This window comes from Macaca thibetana, chromosome 9 (assembly GCF_024542745.1).
Source record: "Macaca thibetana thibetana isolate TM-01 chromosome 9, ASM2454274v1, whole genome shotgun sequence".
Classification (NCBI taxonomy): Eukaryota; Metazoa; Chordata; class Mammalia; order Primates; family Cercopithecidae; genus Macaca; species Macaca thibetana.
In genome coordinates this window covers 24330099-24344736 of record NC_065586.1, presented here as the reverse complement: position 1 = coordinate 24344736, position 14638 = coordinate 24330099, and the positions used below count along the sequence as shown (strand labels likewise).

Here is a 14638-nt window from a genome sequence, read left to right as displayed (position 1 = left end):
TTAACTATGTTTTCTGTATGTCATTCACAAATGTTGTTTATCAAGGTAAGGAAGCTTCCTTCTACTTCCAGAGTGCTGTTTTTATCATTGATGCTAAATTTTGTTACGTGCTGTTTTCTGCATTTATTGAAATATGATTTTTCTGTTAATAAGGTCAAATACATTGATTTTTTTTCATATTAAAACAGTCTTGCATTCCTGGAATAAAACCCCAGGATAATGTATTATCCTTTTTATATATTGCTGGATTCAGTTACTAATGTTTTCTTAAGGATTTGTTACATATATTTTCATGAGGGATATTGGTTTGTGGTTTTCTTCTTATAATATCTTTGTCTGGTTTTGCTCTATGCAGGCTTCATAAAATGAGTTAGGAAGTATTCTCTGTTTTCTAAAAGAATTTCTTTCTTTCAATACTTTAAAGACGTCATTCCACTGTTGTGACTTGCCTTTTGTTTCTGATGAGAAGTTGGCATTAATTCTTAATTATGATTCCCTGTATGTAATGGGTTTTCTCTCCACCCCCAGCTGCTTTGAAGATTTTTCCATTTATCCCTGGTGTTTAGCAATTTGATTACCACGTGCTTTGGTGTAATTTCCATTGTGCTTACCATTCTAGGGGTTCATTGAGCTTTTTTGGTCTGTGGATTTACAGCTTTCATCAAATTTGGAAAAAATTCAGTCATTACCTTTTTGAATATTTTTCTCTTTCCACTTAAGCTTTTATTAATATTATCTCACTGGTCACTACATTTTAATTCATTTTCTTTAGTCTTTTGTGTCTCTATACTTCAGTTTGAACAGTTTCCATTGCTGTTTTCAGAATGACTGACATTTTGGACAGTGGTTAGTCTTCTGTTAAGCACATTTGGATATTGTTTTTCAACTCCTGAAAGCACCACTTGGATATTTTTTATATCTTCCATTTCTTTCCTCATTATATTCATGTCTTCCTTTAAATCCCTGAGAATAATTATAATAGCTGTTTTGAAGTCCCTGTTGCTGATTTCATTATCCCTGCCACGTCTGGTCGATTTCTCTTGACAACTTTTCTTAAGGTTATAGGTCACATTTTTCAGCATCATCACATGTCTAGTAATTTTTGAGTGGATACTGGGCATGGAGCTTTCAATTTTGTTGTTTTCCTTTACAGATTTTGGATTTTCTCTGGTCGACAGTCCAGTTACTTGTGGATCAGCTTTGTCCTTTGAAGGCATTTTTAAAGCTGTTAGGTTAAATCTAGGGTAGTCTTTCCTCTGGGGCTAGTTAAGTGCTAAGACTGAAGCATAGTCCTTCTCCGAGCTCTACAAAATGCCCGGGTGCTCAACAAGGCCGCTTCACTTTTTGCTTTTCAAAACATGAACATCTCCCAGGCCTGTGTGAACTTCCGGAACTTTTTGACTTACAGCCCCCCACTTAGTCTTTGCCTGGCTGATCGGCTGCTTTCATACTGTACATGCTTGGCTTAGCATTCAATAACAGACCCATTTATTGATGTAGTTCTTTCTCTGCAGAGCTTTCTTGTATGTGGTACTCCAGTCCACCAATTCTAGCTGTTTCAGCTCTCTAAACTTTGGTCTTATCTCCTCAACTCACTGTCAGTGCCACACTTGGGTTTTTCCTTCCTGCACCAAGATTTGAAAAGTGCCTCCAGGCAGAAAGCTGCGTCAGTTGTAGGTTTTTTCCCCATTCTCCTAAGGATTACAGTCCTGTCTAATTTCTGAAAACATTTGTTTCATACATTTGCTTATTTTTCAGTTTTCTAGTTGTCAACAGTGGGTGGCGGGGGGCAAGTAGAGTTGCAGTTATTCCTCATAGCAGGAAATCTAATTTATTGAAAATGCCTTGACATTTTTATAAGCACTCTTAGACAGAAACAATGCTCTTGTCCATTAAAATTTTAATTGGACCAAATAAGTTATCCAAATCACTTCATGGAAAAACTAGAAAACTGCCTAAACCTAATTCCACCCACCTGAAAATGGGCCTATATCTCACATACTCAGTTTTGATTTCTTAGGTAAAATCTAAGACTATCAGTCTTGCCAACAATGGATAATGTAATTGGACTGATTTTGCTGTCTAGCAGTGACATGAAACAGTGGTTATACCACGAATCAGAAAGTTTCAGGAGGAAAGCCAGACCTCAGAATGACTCCCGATCCCACCTGGATCCACTCCCTCAGGCTTCAGGGAACAAGACAAGGGATGCCTGGTCACAGCTATATAACCCGTGTTATTGGGGTACTGTCTCCCCATCTTAGAAAGCCTCTTGTTGTCTGAAGATCTGACTAGAGCTTGGTACATTGTAAGCAGCCTAATCGTCAAGCCCTGTACTCGTTCTGTTTATTCTTCTTGGCAGGGGAAGCAGGTCTGTTGCACATGGGAAACTCCAACATGCTTTTCTCGGGGATCTGCATTCCCATGACCATTGTTATGTACCTCAGAAGATAAATGAGACCCTGGCATATTTCCACGAGGCGCTATCTTATAAAAAGACACATTAAGGAAACTGTGTTGAATTTTATCATTTCAAATACAAGGGCTCTATGCACTACTATGTTTATTTTTTATGTTGATATTTTACCTTCTCCTTCTCTTGGAAAGAGATAGTAAATTCTCAGGAGTCCTACAAATGTAATGCTAAGTTCAGAACAACCCAGTTTTTTATTTATCAGGAAGCAGAACAAAGAGATTGGGTGCAAGGAAAAAATTGTGGGGATGAAAGAAGTTGGAGGTCTCCATTCTCTCTTTAGGCCAAGTCTTATCTGGCCTCCACAGAACCTGTACTATCTCTTCCAGAAGCTTCTCTCTCTCCTCAAGCGCCCACAAGGAGGGGCAGAAGTGCAGTCACTTCTGTGGATATGGGATGACTTTAGTAAAATCCAAGTAGTGTGGCATTCTGGGAAAAAGATGTTCATTATTTAGAAAAAGTGGACTTTTTTCAAAATGACGTCAGGAAAGGTAACAGGCAAATATAATCATCATTGGAGGAGAACATCTGTTAGGTACAAAACCTTGAGAAAATCCTTTCTCGTTGTTGCTAGCTAATTACAGACCCAACTGTTACTTGGGAATGGGAATAACATGCTATAAAGGTTCCATAGAGCTCTCATATCAATTGTAGCTAGCAGAGAACATATTAGATTTGCCACTGGGAGTGAGGTGCATTGTTTGAAGTCAAGGCTTTAAGTCCTTGGTAATAGTTGACTATCTCAACATTTCCAGGAGGTGTCTTGATGGACTAAGCATTCATATTACCTGAGAGCAGGAGTTTTTACCCTGGAATGTTCTAGAGTCACCAGTGCCTAGCCTCCAGTCCATGCCAGTGAAGTCAGACTCTGGCCGTGGTGCCTGAGCACTGGCATTTCTGTTAAGAGTTTCAGGTAATTCTAATGAGTAGCCAGGATTGAGAACCTCTCTTGGACTGATAACTCCTGTGAAACTGGAGAGCAGAAGATAACATGGACAAGCTTTTAGTGGTTCCCTTGATCTTCTGCTTAGGTTCCCTTTGTCCCTTTGAAATCTACCCAACCCAATGTGTCTGCAACAAATTTCTGTTCCTGAGAATAATCCATCAATTTTGAAAATGAAATGCTCAAATAGGATATGCTCTACAGTCTAGGATTTTCCAGTGATTTAATTATCTAATTACTGGAGCTGGCTGCCAAGCACAAATGGTTTTATTCCGTTTCACTATTTTATAACACAGTTCAAAGAACATTTGAATTTCTAATTCAATTTTTGTTCTTTTGAGACTAGTCTAGTGTTTCGTATATCTCTAATGATAGCTCCATTATTGGACTTATAACCACTGTGGGACTGCTGTTCATTTGTGGTATATAATACTGCACATGTTGAAGGAGAATTGGTTCCGAGATAGCTTAATTATTCTAAACTGTTTTTGTCTCACGTAGACTCCCATGATTGAAAAGACAGAAGTTTGATGGGGAGGAAAGCTGAATGAGACCCAGGGAATACAAAGACAGAGGTAGAAACAGTAACAGCCAGGTTAGGAAACACCATACTTATTTTTCCCCGTGAGTCTGCACTTTAGAACTGCCCAACCTCCCAGGCTCAAAAGCACATTTGCTCACTGTTCTTTATTCCCAGAAAGCCAGAAAAGTTGAGTAGTTCTGGAACAACAAAGAAACTTGTGTGGTTAACACAGCATTCCCAGACCTTGACCAAAGACCTTCTTTGTTTAAGAAAACTGTTCTTTTTCACAAAGCTGCACAGTTCAAGGGTTGCGAGGAGAGACAAGTGTGGGAGATCCGTCCCAGCCGGCCACAGCCCCAAACTACACCCGCCACTGATGGGGTGATGCTGTAGCTACAGACATCAAGATAGCCTTGGTATCAAATTCACCTCTAACGCCTGTGAAATTCCCAGGGGAAGTGTGGCATTTATGCTAAAGCAATTCCATCCCTGTCCCCAAACCGACAAATGCTCACTTTTGAGAGCAGTTAGGTCTTTCCATACAAATGATAGATATGTTTTTCTCATGGGGTGCAATGAGGAAGTAACAATTTCCAAACGGCCAGCAGATGGTGCCAAAAGGCAGGAGCAGCGAAAGGAGGGGCTTAACCTCCAGGAGCCCCAGGTAAGAAAGAACTTGGGAGCTGACGGGCCCCCTCTGAACTGCAATTGTGTCCTTTGGCCTGCAGAGTACTTAGTAATCGGTTTTTAATTACTTTCCAACATTTTAAAATGGTGGTAATTCATGTAAAACCTATGTCTCCAGATTCGCTTGAAATATTGAACTATCTAGAAACACTGGATACTAATTCTAAAGGTTAAGAGCCAGTTGGAACTGAGTGGCTACCAGCCTTTAAAGGGGCCAATTTACTGTGGTCTCTCCTCCGTTTCACTTACAATTGCTGCCTGGACACTGAAGACATGTAACTTTGTCACCCCTGACACAACCAGCCCAACCTGTATACTTCATTTCATTGCAATGTGTCTTTAAAATTGCAAAGCAAGGAGAAGCTAATGCAAAGGATGGGACCATCACAGATGATGCGATTCAATAGGGTATGTAAATGAATTTGCATCGGATGTCCGAGGCATCTGGGATGTTGCCTAAGAGACAGAGTAGCCTTTGGAGATCTGAGCATTCGCTCTTCTAGCAACCCTCAGGATCTATGCTGGGACCTAGGGGCAGGTCTCTCAAACCAGATGCCTTTCAGTGTGTTTTCTGGTAGGCAGAGGGCAAGGGGAAATTGTTTTCTTAGCCTTCATTAGGTGGTTAAACAACATAGGGCTCGTGCCATCGCTGTGTTGAACAAGAACTGTGATTGGAAGCCTTTTTCCTATTAGAGGAAAGGGCTCAGGAGGTTGCATCCCCATGGCTGCTCCAGGATCCTGGATACATTTATCTTTTTTTTTTTTTTTTTTTGAGACATAGTCTCAGTCTACTGCCCATGCTGGAGTGCAGTGGTTGCTATCCTGGCTCACTGCAACCTCCGCCTCCCATGTTCAAGTGATTCTCGTGCCTCAACCTCCCCAGTAGCTGGGATTATAGGAACACACCACCAGGCCCTGCTAATTTTTGTATTTTTAGTAGAAATGGGGTTTCACCATGTTGGCCAGGCTGGTCTCGAAGTCCTGACCTCAAGTGATCCACCCGCCTCGGCCTTCCAAAGTGCTGAGATTACAGGCGTGAGCCACGACACCTGGCCGTATCTTCTCGCAACATTTGGATTATGAGCGTCCGGAAGTCAGGGAGGATGTCTGTATACAGCCTAGGCGAGCACTGTATCCTCAACACCTAACCTACCAGCCAGGCCAGGGAGGTGGGAAAAGGTGCACAGAGCAAATATGTGGTCTCATGCAGAGACGTACATCTCTACCTCCTTATTACCCAGGGCCAGGAGACAGCTTATTCTGCTTTGGCAGATTTATGGGATTTGTTGACCAAGATTCGTGACCTGAAGGGTCACTTACCCTGATTCCCGTAGAGTTCATACATTTCTTAACAATAGAAAAGAGCAAGGAAAGGATGGATCACAGTATCTGAATGAAATGCAGATGTTTTTCTTAACAAATCACCATGGTGGTTTTTTTTCCTTATGAATTCATCTTCTATTCTAAACTCATAGTTCTAAATACATCACAGATCCTTGCAAAAAAATGAAAAAAAAAAAAAAGAAAAAAAGGCTTGGCTGACTAGCCACCTTTGTGCCTGTTCAGTGTGGAGGAGGATGGAGCCTCCAGGCTGTCAGAAGGCAGCCTTCACTGGCTGTCGGCATGCTCCCTGGGGCCCCTCTCCTTTCAGCTCTTCTCCAAAAGCAAACGCCCCAGAGTCTGTTCCTGCGTAAAAGCACACATAGCTTAAAGAAGTGGCTATAGATTGACTGTAGTTGCAATGGAAGGCTCTAGACCTGGATAGCGTGTGTGAGAGAGGAAGCCACGCTGTTACGGTTCTATATTTTCTAGGTCTCATGGAGCCCTTAGGAAAAGGAAGGTAGGAAGAGCTCAGGGCAACCGAGACAGAGGCTGCCGTGCATGAGGAATACCTGGAGCTGCCGCATCTGCTGGAGCTGGAGCCTGAGTTCCGCCACGCTCCGCCTCATCTCCAGCAGGCTCATGTGGATGGCCGAGGTGCCTGCAGGTGGAGGCTGGCTGGGAGGCACTGTGGACTCCAGAACACTGAGCGTCTTCCCACCAGACACATGGGGAGTTCCTATGAGAAAAGTGCATCAGAGAACTCAGAAGGCCACAAAGGAAAGTCTAAGCTACGCATCCCATCCCAATGCAGATGACTGGTAGTTCTAAAAAGGCCCATTTCTCTCATTACAAAAAAAAAAATGCATATATATGAATCATGCAGTGTTATAGTATGCAGTGTGCAATAATCACATTCTAGAAGTTTAGTAAGAAAGTGCCATAGGAAGGCAGGCCACAGAGCTGTCTATGCTCCCATCTATCTATTGACTGATTGATCTATCATTGATCAATCTTGTTTACGGTTTTTTTTTTCAATTTAATTTTTTTTCTTTTCTTAACCTCTGGAAGAAGAGCCTGTTTAAACACACAGGTTTGCGTAGAGAAAAGCTTAGAAGTGTATAAAAGTGTTAATTGTATCTCCAGCCATGGTATTCCAATATAAGTTTTTTGTTGTTGTTGCTGTTGTTGTTGTTTTTACTATTTTTTATTTTTGAGAACAGGGTCTCACTGTATCGCCCAGGCAGGTCTCAAACTCCTGGGCTCACACTATCCTCCTGCCTCTGCCTCCCTAAGAGCTAGGATTACAGGCATGAGCCACTGCACTCAGCCACTTTTTTGTATTTTTAAAATCTGCATACTGAATATGTGTAATTTTATAATAGAAAAAAACTGATTTTAAAATTCCGAGACCTAATATAGAGTGCTTATGTGACTATTTCCTGGATGGCAAATGTAACCTAAGGACATGCAACTTATTTCTGGGCAGAGATTCGGCCAATCGCCAAGCGGAGACTAGTAAGAACTGGGTACCGTCCCGAATCCCTTCAGATTTCCAAAATCAAAAGAAGGAGGGCGTCTGCACACAACTCCTTTAGTAAGAAAATAAGGCAAGATGCAAAAACCCTTCAGGAGAGGGCTCTAACAGCGACAATGTGATTCTATGGAACAGGTACCCGGAGAAGAGGCTGGGTCCATGTTACTAATAAACACACACATACCACACACACACACACACACACACACACACACACACACACACACACACACACACACTTCGGCTCAGTTCCTTTTCCTGTAAAGGGTCAAGTGCAAGCTTTGTCGCAGGCCAGCTGGCCTTGCAGGACAGAGCACTGCGGCCACTTGCAGACCCTGGAGTGGCTCTAGTGTGGTGGTAGCCTGTCTTCCCATCATGGCTCAGCCATTTCGGGAACCTTTCCCTCTCCAGCACACACAACTCAACCAGGCCTCAGTGGAGCTCAGAGTGGCTCATGAGCCAGGAAGCTCCCTGCAACTATCCTCTTTCTTGCTTGGCCTTGGCGACACTGATGCTGCCGGAGCCCCATTCTCTTTATCCTTGAATGACCATCCAAATAGGGCCAATCTCCCAGCCCCTCTAATGGCCCTCTTGGGGAGACAGCAGGGGAGCAGGCCAGAAGGCATTTTAAAGGACTGACAATGGAGCTCCAGGAGACCTGAAAGCAAGCTTTTCGTTATCTTTTTTCTTTTTTCTTTTTTGACACAGAGTCTCGCTCTGTCTTGACTAGGTTGGAGTGCAGTGGCTGCAATGGAGTGCAGTGGTGTGGTCTCAGCTCACTGCAGCCTCTGCCTCCTGGGTTCAAGCAATTCTCCTGTCTCAGCCTCCCGAGTAGCCGGGACTACAGGTGCGAACCAAGACAGCTGGCTAATTTTGTATTTTTAGTAGAGATGGGATTTCACAATGTTATCCAGGCTAGTCTCGAACTCCTGACCTCAGGTGATCCATCTGCCTCAGTCTCCCAAAGTATAGGGATTACAGGCGTGAGCCACCATGCCCAGCCAACAACCAAATTCCTTTATGGAATCTACACTCATTTTTAAAGTATCTTCATCTATAACCTCTTAATCCACTATATTTGGTTCATGTAATAGCTCCATCATTCCCTGAAATGGCTCTTTATGTTCATTTCAGCGATCTTCTAGTTGTCACCCTGTGGACTCTCTCCTAGGCTGACATGACTTTGCTTCAATGTGACACTGAGCTTTGTCAGCCACTTCTTTTCAGTCACTTTGAAACTTTCCATCATCTTCTTCCCTTTCTGCTGCTCTGTCTTGGTCAATCTCTTTTCTAACTCCTTCCTCTGCCAACCTTTTAAGTCCTGACATGTTGTGTCGCTGGGTCCACTTCTCTTCTGGATGGACATGCTTTCTAGGAAGGTCACTTCTGCTACCACCTGCCAAGGTCTCCCGCACCCTCGTCTGCAGCACACAATTATCTTCAGATCCACATACCAATGCCTTCACACCACTACTGAACTTTTCCATAAGTAAGTCAAATTCATTATTTCCACTCGTCTTCCCCAAACCTCTTTCTGTCTCTATGGGCCTAATTTTATTATATATATAATTTCAATAGCTTTTGAGGAACAAGTAGTTTTTGGATACATGGATGAATTGTATAGTGGTGAAATCTGAGATTTTAGTGCACCCATCACCCGAGTAGTGTATCTTTTATCCAATTTATAGTTTTTTATCCCTCACCCCCTCCCATCCTGCCTGCTTCTGAGTCTTCAATGTCCATTATAATAAGGGCCTAACTTTAGCCAGTGGTACCACTATCTACTCAATTATCAGCCAGGCAGGCTGTCACTTTTTTTTTTTTTTTTTGGAGACAAGGTCTTGCTCTGTCACTCAGGCTGGAGTGCAGTGGCTTGATCTCGGCTCACTGCAGCCTTGACCTATTCAGGCTCAAGCAATCCTCCCACCTCAGCCTCCCAAGTATGTGGGACTATAAACGTGTACCACCATGCTAATTTTTTGTAGAGACAGGGTCTTGCAATGTTGCCCAGGCTGGTCTCAAACTCCTGGTCTCAAGCAATCCTCCCACTTTAGCCTTCCAAGGTCCTGAGATTACAGGCATGAGGCACCATGCCTGACCTGGCTATCATTCTTACTAACTGTGTGGCTTTGGATAACTAACCTAACCTCCCTGAGCTTCTGTCTCCTTTCATGTAAAATATGGGTAATGACATCTTCCTTATAGGGTTTTGTGTGTTAAATGATTGAATACGCAGTATAAAAATCTTTGAGATGGGAGGTTCCATCTGTTCTCTCTCCACAGTAAACTACACATTCCTTAAGTAGCCAGGAAGTCTAGGTTTTCCTTTACTCTTGGCCAGATGAGTTCCTTGACTTCTATATAATTCCATTTACTTGTCTACAGAACAGGGATAATACTTGTCTTGTAGCTTACTTCCTAGGATTCTGGAAGAATTATTCTATTTTGTGCACTATACAAGGCTGCTATGGCAACGAAGCCCCTGTGGACGATATCTCGCCCTGATACGTTAGAGTGAGAAAGTCCAAACTAGCAGAGACGTGGGGAGTGAGCCCACGTGCACATCGCCAGTGGCATTGCAAATCAGCTCGGCCATTCAGAAGAGAAAACTAGCAGCATGTCACCATTGCCACTGAACTGTCCCTTTGGATTCACTGATTCCACTTTGGGAAATATATCTGAGGAAATGGCACTGGCTCCTTTCCCCACATTTGAAAAGAAATTGACAAGAGGTTTTAGAACAAAGAAATGAAACCACCTATAGATCTTTAAAGGGACTGAGGAATCTAAACATAAAAGGAGTTAAAATGACAGGCATATGATGATGTGTGTCATGTGTGTGGATATGTGTTCAGTTTTCTTCTCTGGAACGTGAGAATAAAAATTGTATCTCTCCCTGGGTGCTGTGGTAAGGAGTTCATGAGTGAATGCATGAAAAGCACATAGGAAGCACTCACTACGTATTTATGATTATTATTATTCTCTAAAAAGCAAAAAGAAATAAAAGGATCATACAAAACAGCACGTAGATTCTGATTAGAGCAGTGCTTTCAGATATGAGTCATTTCTAGAATGGACTACAGAAGGATGGGAGCTTTTAATATTTAGTAGTTTCCTTTCTTCTCCCTAAGTTTACAATACATTTTAAAAAATGAATAAATTAAGTATCTCCGAAACAAACTGGCAATTGCTCTGAAGACAAGTGTAGCAATTTCCGTGAAATAATTCTCTGGCTTCGGCCAAGGCCACGGATTGATTTCTAAGCAACACAACAAATCCCATCAGGATCAGGAACGCTGGCAGAGTGAACCTGTTGGCCTTGTAGCTAAATTATGCTCAGCCAGAGGAGAACCACGACCAACCGAGTCCTAAACTGAAGTTCTCAAATCTGTCTACTCTACCGTGCTGCACAAAACTAGTACACGTGGCTTCCCTAAATTTGGGGTTTCACCCAACTTGCCATATGCTTTCTGTGTAATTTAGTATCTGAATGTGTTCCTGCTAAGGATTTCTATTTCCAACCCGATGAGAGGGAAGACCTCATCTTCTTGCAGAGGCCTGGCTTGAGATTGCTGGATGAGACATTCATTGCAAAGACCTGGATACTAGTGAACGCCACTACTAACAGAACTGGGCTCTCTTTCTGGGGAATGCTGGCATTTAAAAAGCAGGCCCTGTCATCTGTCATGAGATTAAAAAGATAAAAAGCAGGCCCTAGGCCAAATACTCCTTTTTCTCCCATCTGGACACTGGTCATTCCTTATTGGCTACTGTCCCTTCTCATCCATCCCCATATTGCAGCTGGGCTGATGTCCTTCCCCGGTGTACAACCTTCCGATGGCTTCATGTTACACTTAGAACAATTTTAAATTCCCTTTACTGGACAACCCTTCTTCCCCCTAAGTCGTCTTCATCCTTCCGGGTTTAGTTTGTGTCACTTCATCCTTCCAGGCTTAGTTTGTGTCACTTCCTCCGGGGACTGCCCTTGGTATAGGCTAGTCCGATTGGTGAAGCATTTATCCTGCACTTTTAAACACTCGACACACATAAAATTACTTGTCCCATTTCCATCTTCCCCATTGAATTCTAAGTTCTAGGCAGGCAGCCCCATGTCTGCGAGATGCCCACCGTATGGCCCTATCAATGAACAAATGAGTGAATGAATGAAAACCAAAGGGAAAAGACGGTGCTTTGCCCCCTGAATTAATGAATAAATCTGGAATTTCAGTATTAGCAGGAATATCTAGGAATCCTCTGACATCGTACCAAATAAGTGACTTAGGGAAACGTCAAACATTTCTGAGACAAGTCAGGACTCATCCCAGGCAGCCCACAGGCCTCCTACAACTCCAAAAACACTCACTTACCTGCACTCTCTGTGTGGTTCCTGTTGGCTGTGGTTTTCATCATTTTCTCGCTGAATAAAAGGAAAAAAGAGTCAGCTATGCAGTTTCCAAAATGCCTTTTTTTTTTCTTTTAGCCCATTCCATTCACTATTTGAAGCAATTGGCAGTGATGGGATTAAGCAATGAAGGTATTTTAGCATCAGCATCACAATTGGCCAGGATGGAAAAGGCTTCCCGGGTGTGCACCTGACACTGGGGGTGGAATGCAGCCAGGCTCACTTGTGACTTTCAGATGATGGCGACGTGGACACGCAAGGGTGGTGGTTGCAGGCACTGCATGGTGAGTGGTCCATGAAGCCACATGCACTGGGAAGCCCATTTACCTTCTTGGGCCAAAGTGTTACCTTCGACCAAGAATTACCAGAAGGAGGAAAAAAAAAAAAAAAACCAAACCCCAAAAAACAAACAAACAAAAATGCCCATGATCCATAGAGATGTGAATATTTTCAGCCTTGAAATGATTACAAGGAAACAGATTTGAATGAATGAATTATCTTAATGATTAAAAGAGAAACAGATTGAATTATTGTTTTTCATTGGCTGTCTTCTTTTTTACCTAGATGCATCTTTGCTATAACTTGTAATAGGCCCTTTAAAAAGTGCAGACTGAACGAGGCCAGTTAAACTGGCAATCTGTTTCTCCATGGCTTGCATCCTCTCTCTGTAAAACAAGAGAATTGTTTGTTAAAGCTCTATTGACTTTCAGACCGGTTTGTCCAGGTGGATGCACCACCCAATGGTTATAAAAGGTACCACCTAGAAGGCTGTGGAAGTTCACCCAACCTGGCTCAGGAACGCCGCACATCCCCAGCTGAGGCCAAGATTCGTGATCAGTGTTCAGTATCAAGTCAGTGACCTGACTGGCTAAAAAAAAGACACAGCATGGACCAACAGCGGCCTCCTGGAAAAGTGAAAAATTTCTCCCTTGGAAACAATCCTGTTTGCACATCCTGTGTTTTTTGAGTCTTTCTGCCCTGCTTTCTTTCTTTCACCTTGCACAAAAGGGCTGTTTCCTAGCATGGCACTGTCCCAGGCCAGATCTCACTGAGCTGCACACATTTCTATGCCGTACACCTCAGCTGGGAGGCTGCTGAGTGGTTTTGGTATAAATGATGGAGATGTTTGCTGTGTGGGTAGTAACACTTGTGTCACAGCTTAAGGGCAACACAAACATGTCTCTCTCTTTTTTTTTTTTTGAGATGGAGTCTTGCTCTGTTGCCCAGGCTGGAGTGCAGTGGTGCCAAATCTGCTCACTGCAAGCTCCGCCTCCCAGGTTCATGCCATTCTCCTGCCTCAGCCTCCCAAGTAGCTGGGACTATAGGTGCTCGCCACCACTCTTGGCTAATTTTTTGTATTTTTAGTAGAGACGGGGTTTCACCTTGTTAGCTAGGATGGTCTCGATCTCCTGACCTTGTGATCTGCCTGCCTTGGCATCCCAAGGTGCTGGGATTACAGGCGTGAGCCACCGTGCCCTGCCATGTCTCTTCTTTAGATAGTGGAGAAATATGACTGAAACCTGTCCGGGCACGGTGGCTTAGGCCTGTAATCCCAGCACTTTGGGAGGCTGAGGTGGGCGGATCACCTGAGGTCAGGAGTTTGAGACCAGCTTGGCCAACATTGTGAAACCCTATCTCTACTACCAAGATCGCACTACTGAACTACAGACAGGGCAAAAGAGCAAGACTGTCTCAAAAACAAAAAACAAACAACAACAACAAAAAACCCAAGTATTTGAAAGTAGGATTTGATGTTAGATCTAATGTCATCGGAACTTTAGCCTGGAGGCTTTTACAGAATCGTGCAGGAAAACGAGTATCCCTAACAGCTTGGCCATCTCAAGACGTTAATGAAAAATTTCCCAATGATTTCCATACACAGATACTGCTCCCTTCTCTCCAGGGCTCTTTGATGCTTCATTACAGTTTAACTGGCATTTGAAATAGGCTCACATTTCTAGACCTCAGACAACGGACGTTTTGCAGAACTATTGCCATTGTTTTCAACACATCGTTAAAAACAACAATACAAGTAAGTGAATAGAGGCTTCACATGTCACCTCATGTGAATTCAGTTATGCATACTTCGTAGTCCAAAACAGGAAAAGGAGAGAGAAGAACAATGTATATGGCATGGCATTGCCTGTGCTGTTATCTCTCATGAGTGACTGTCCTTGCACGAGCCTGAGATAAGAGAAGGGACCTCACTCCTCACTGCGGATCTCAGTCCCACAGACCCCTGGGTTTGTGAGTGATGGGATTCCTGTTCTGCAAACAGTATATTCTTACACTATTAAATACAAGCTGGTTAATTTATCTGATTCTCAGTGGAAAAAGTAATGGTGGTCTGGCCAGGCATGGTGGTTCATGCCTGTAATCCCAGGACTTTGGGAGGCCCAGGTGGGTGGATCACCTGAGGTCAGAACTTCGAGACCAGCCTGACCAACATGGTGAAACCCCATCTCTACTAAAAATAGAAAAATTAGCTGGGTGTGGTTGTGTGTGCCTGTAATCCCAGCTACTCAGGAGGCTGAGGCAGGAGAATCACCGGAACCTGGGAGGTGGAGGCTACAGTGAGCCAAGATTGCGCCACTGTACTCCATCCTGGGCGACAGTGCAAGACTCTGTCTCAAAAAAAAAAAAAAAAAGTAATGATGGCCTGTTCCTTCACAGAAAAAGCCAGCTGATTAAGTTGGGCTCTTTTTGAGAGATGGTGCATCTGCATCCTGAACTTTATGACAATCAAGATGATA

The 14638-nt window shown here is 43.2% G+C and overlaps 1 protein-coding gene across 15 annotated transcripts in view; it reads right to left on the bottom strand.

Annotated features, from left to right (window-relative positions):
* The window catches only part of KIAA1217 (KIAA1217 ortholog), an 839027-nt gene that overhangs the window by 38799 nt on the left and 785590 nt on the right, over positions 1 to 14638 (bottom strand). For 9 of the 15 annotated variants that reach the window (XM_050804835.1, XM_050804844.1, XM_050804834.1 and 6 more), the window contains 3 exons: positions 12446 to 12550; positions 11851 to 11900; positions 6519 to 6685 (listed from right to left, as the gene is read on the bottom strand). In XM_050804835.1, the coding sequence (XP_050660792.1) occupies positions 6519 to 6685; positions 11851 to 11900; positions 12446 to 12550 (322 nt within the window). The remainder of the gene's footprint in view (positions 1 to 6518; positions 6686 to 11850; positions 11901 to 12445; positions 12551 to 14638) is intronic. The other 6 variants (XM_050804838.1, XM_050804846.1, XM_050804845.1 and 3 more) reach the window with 1 other exon arrangement.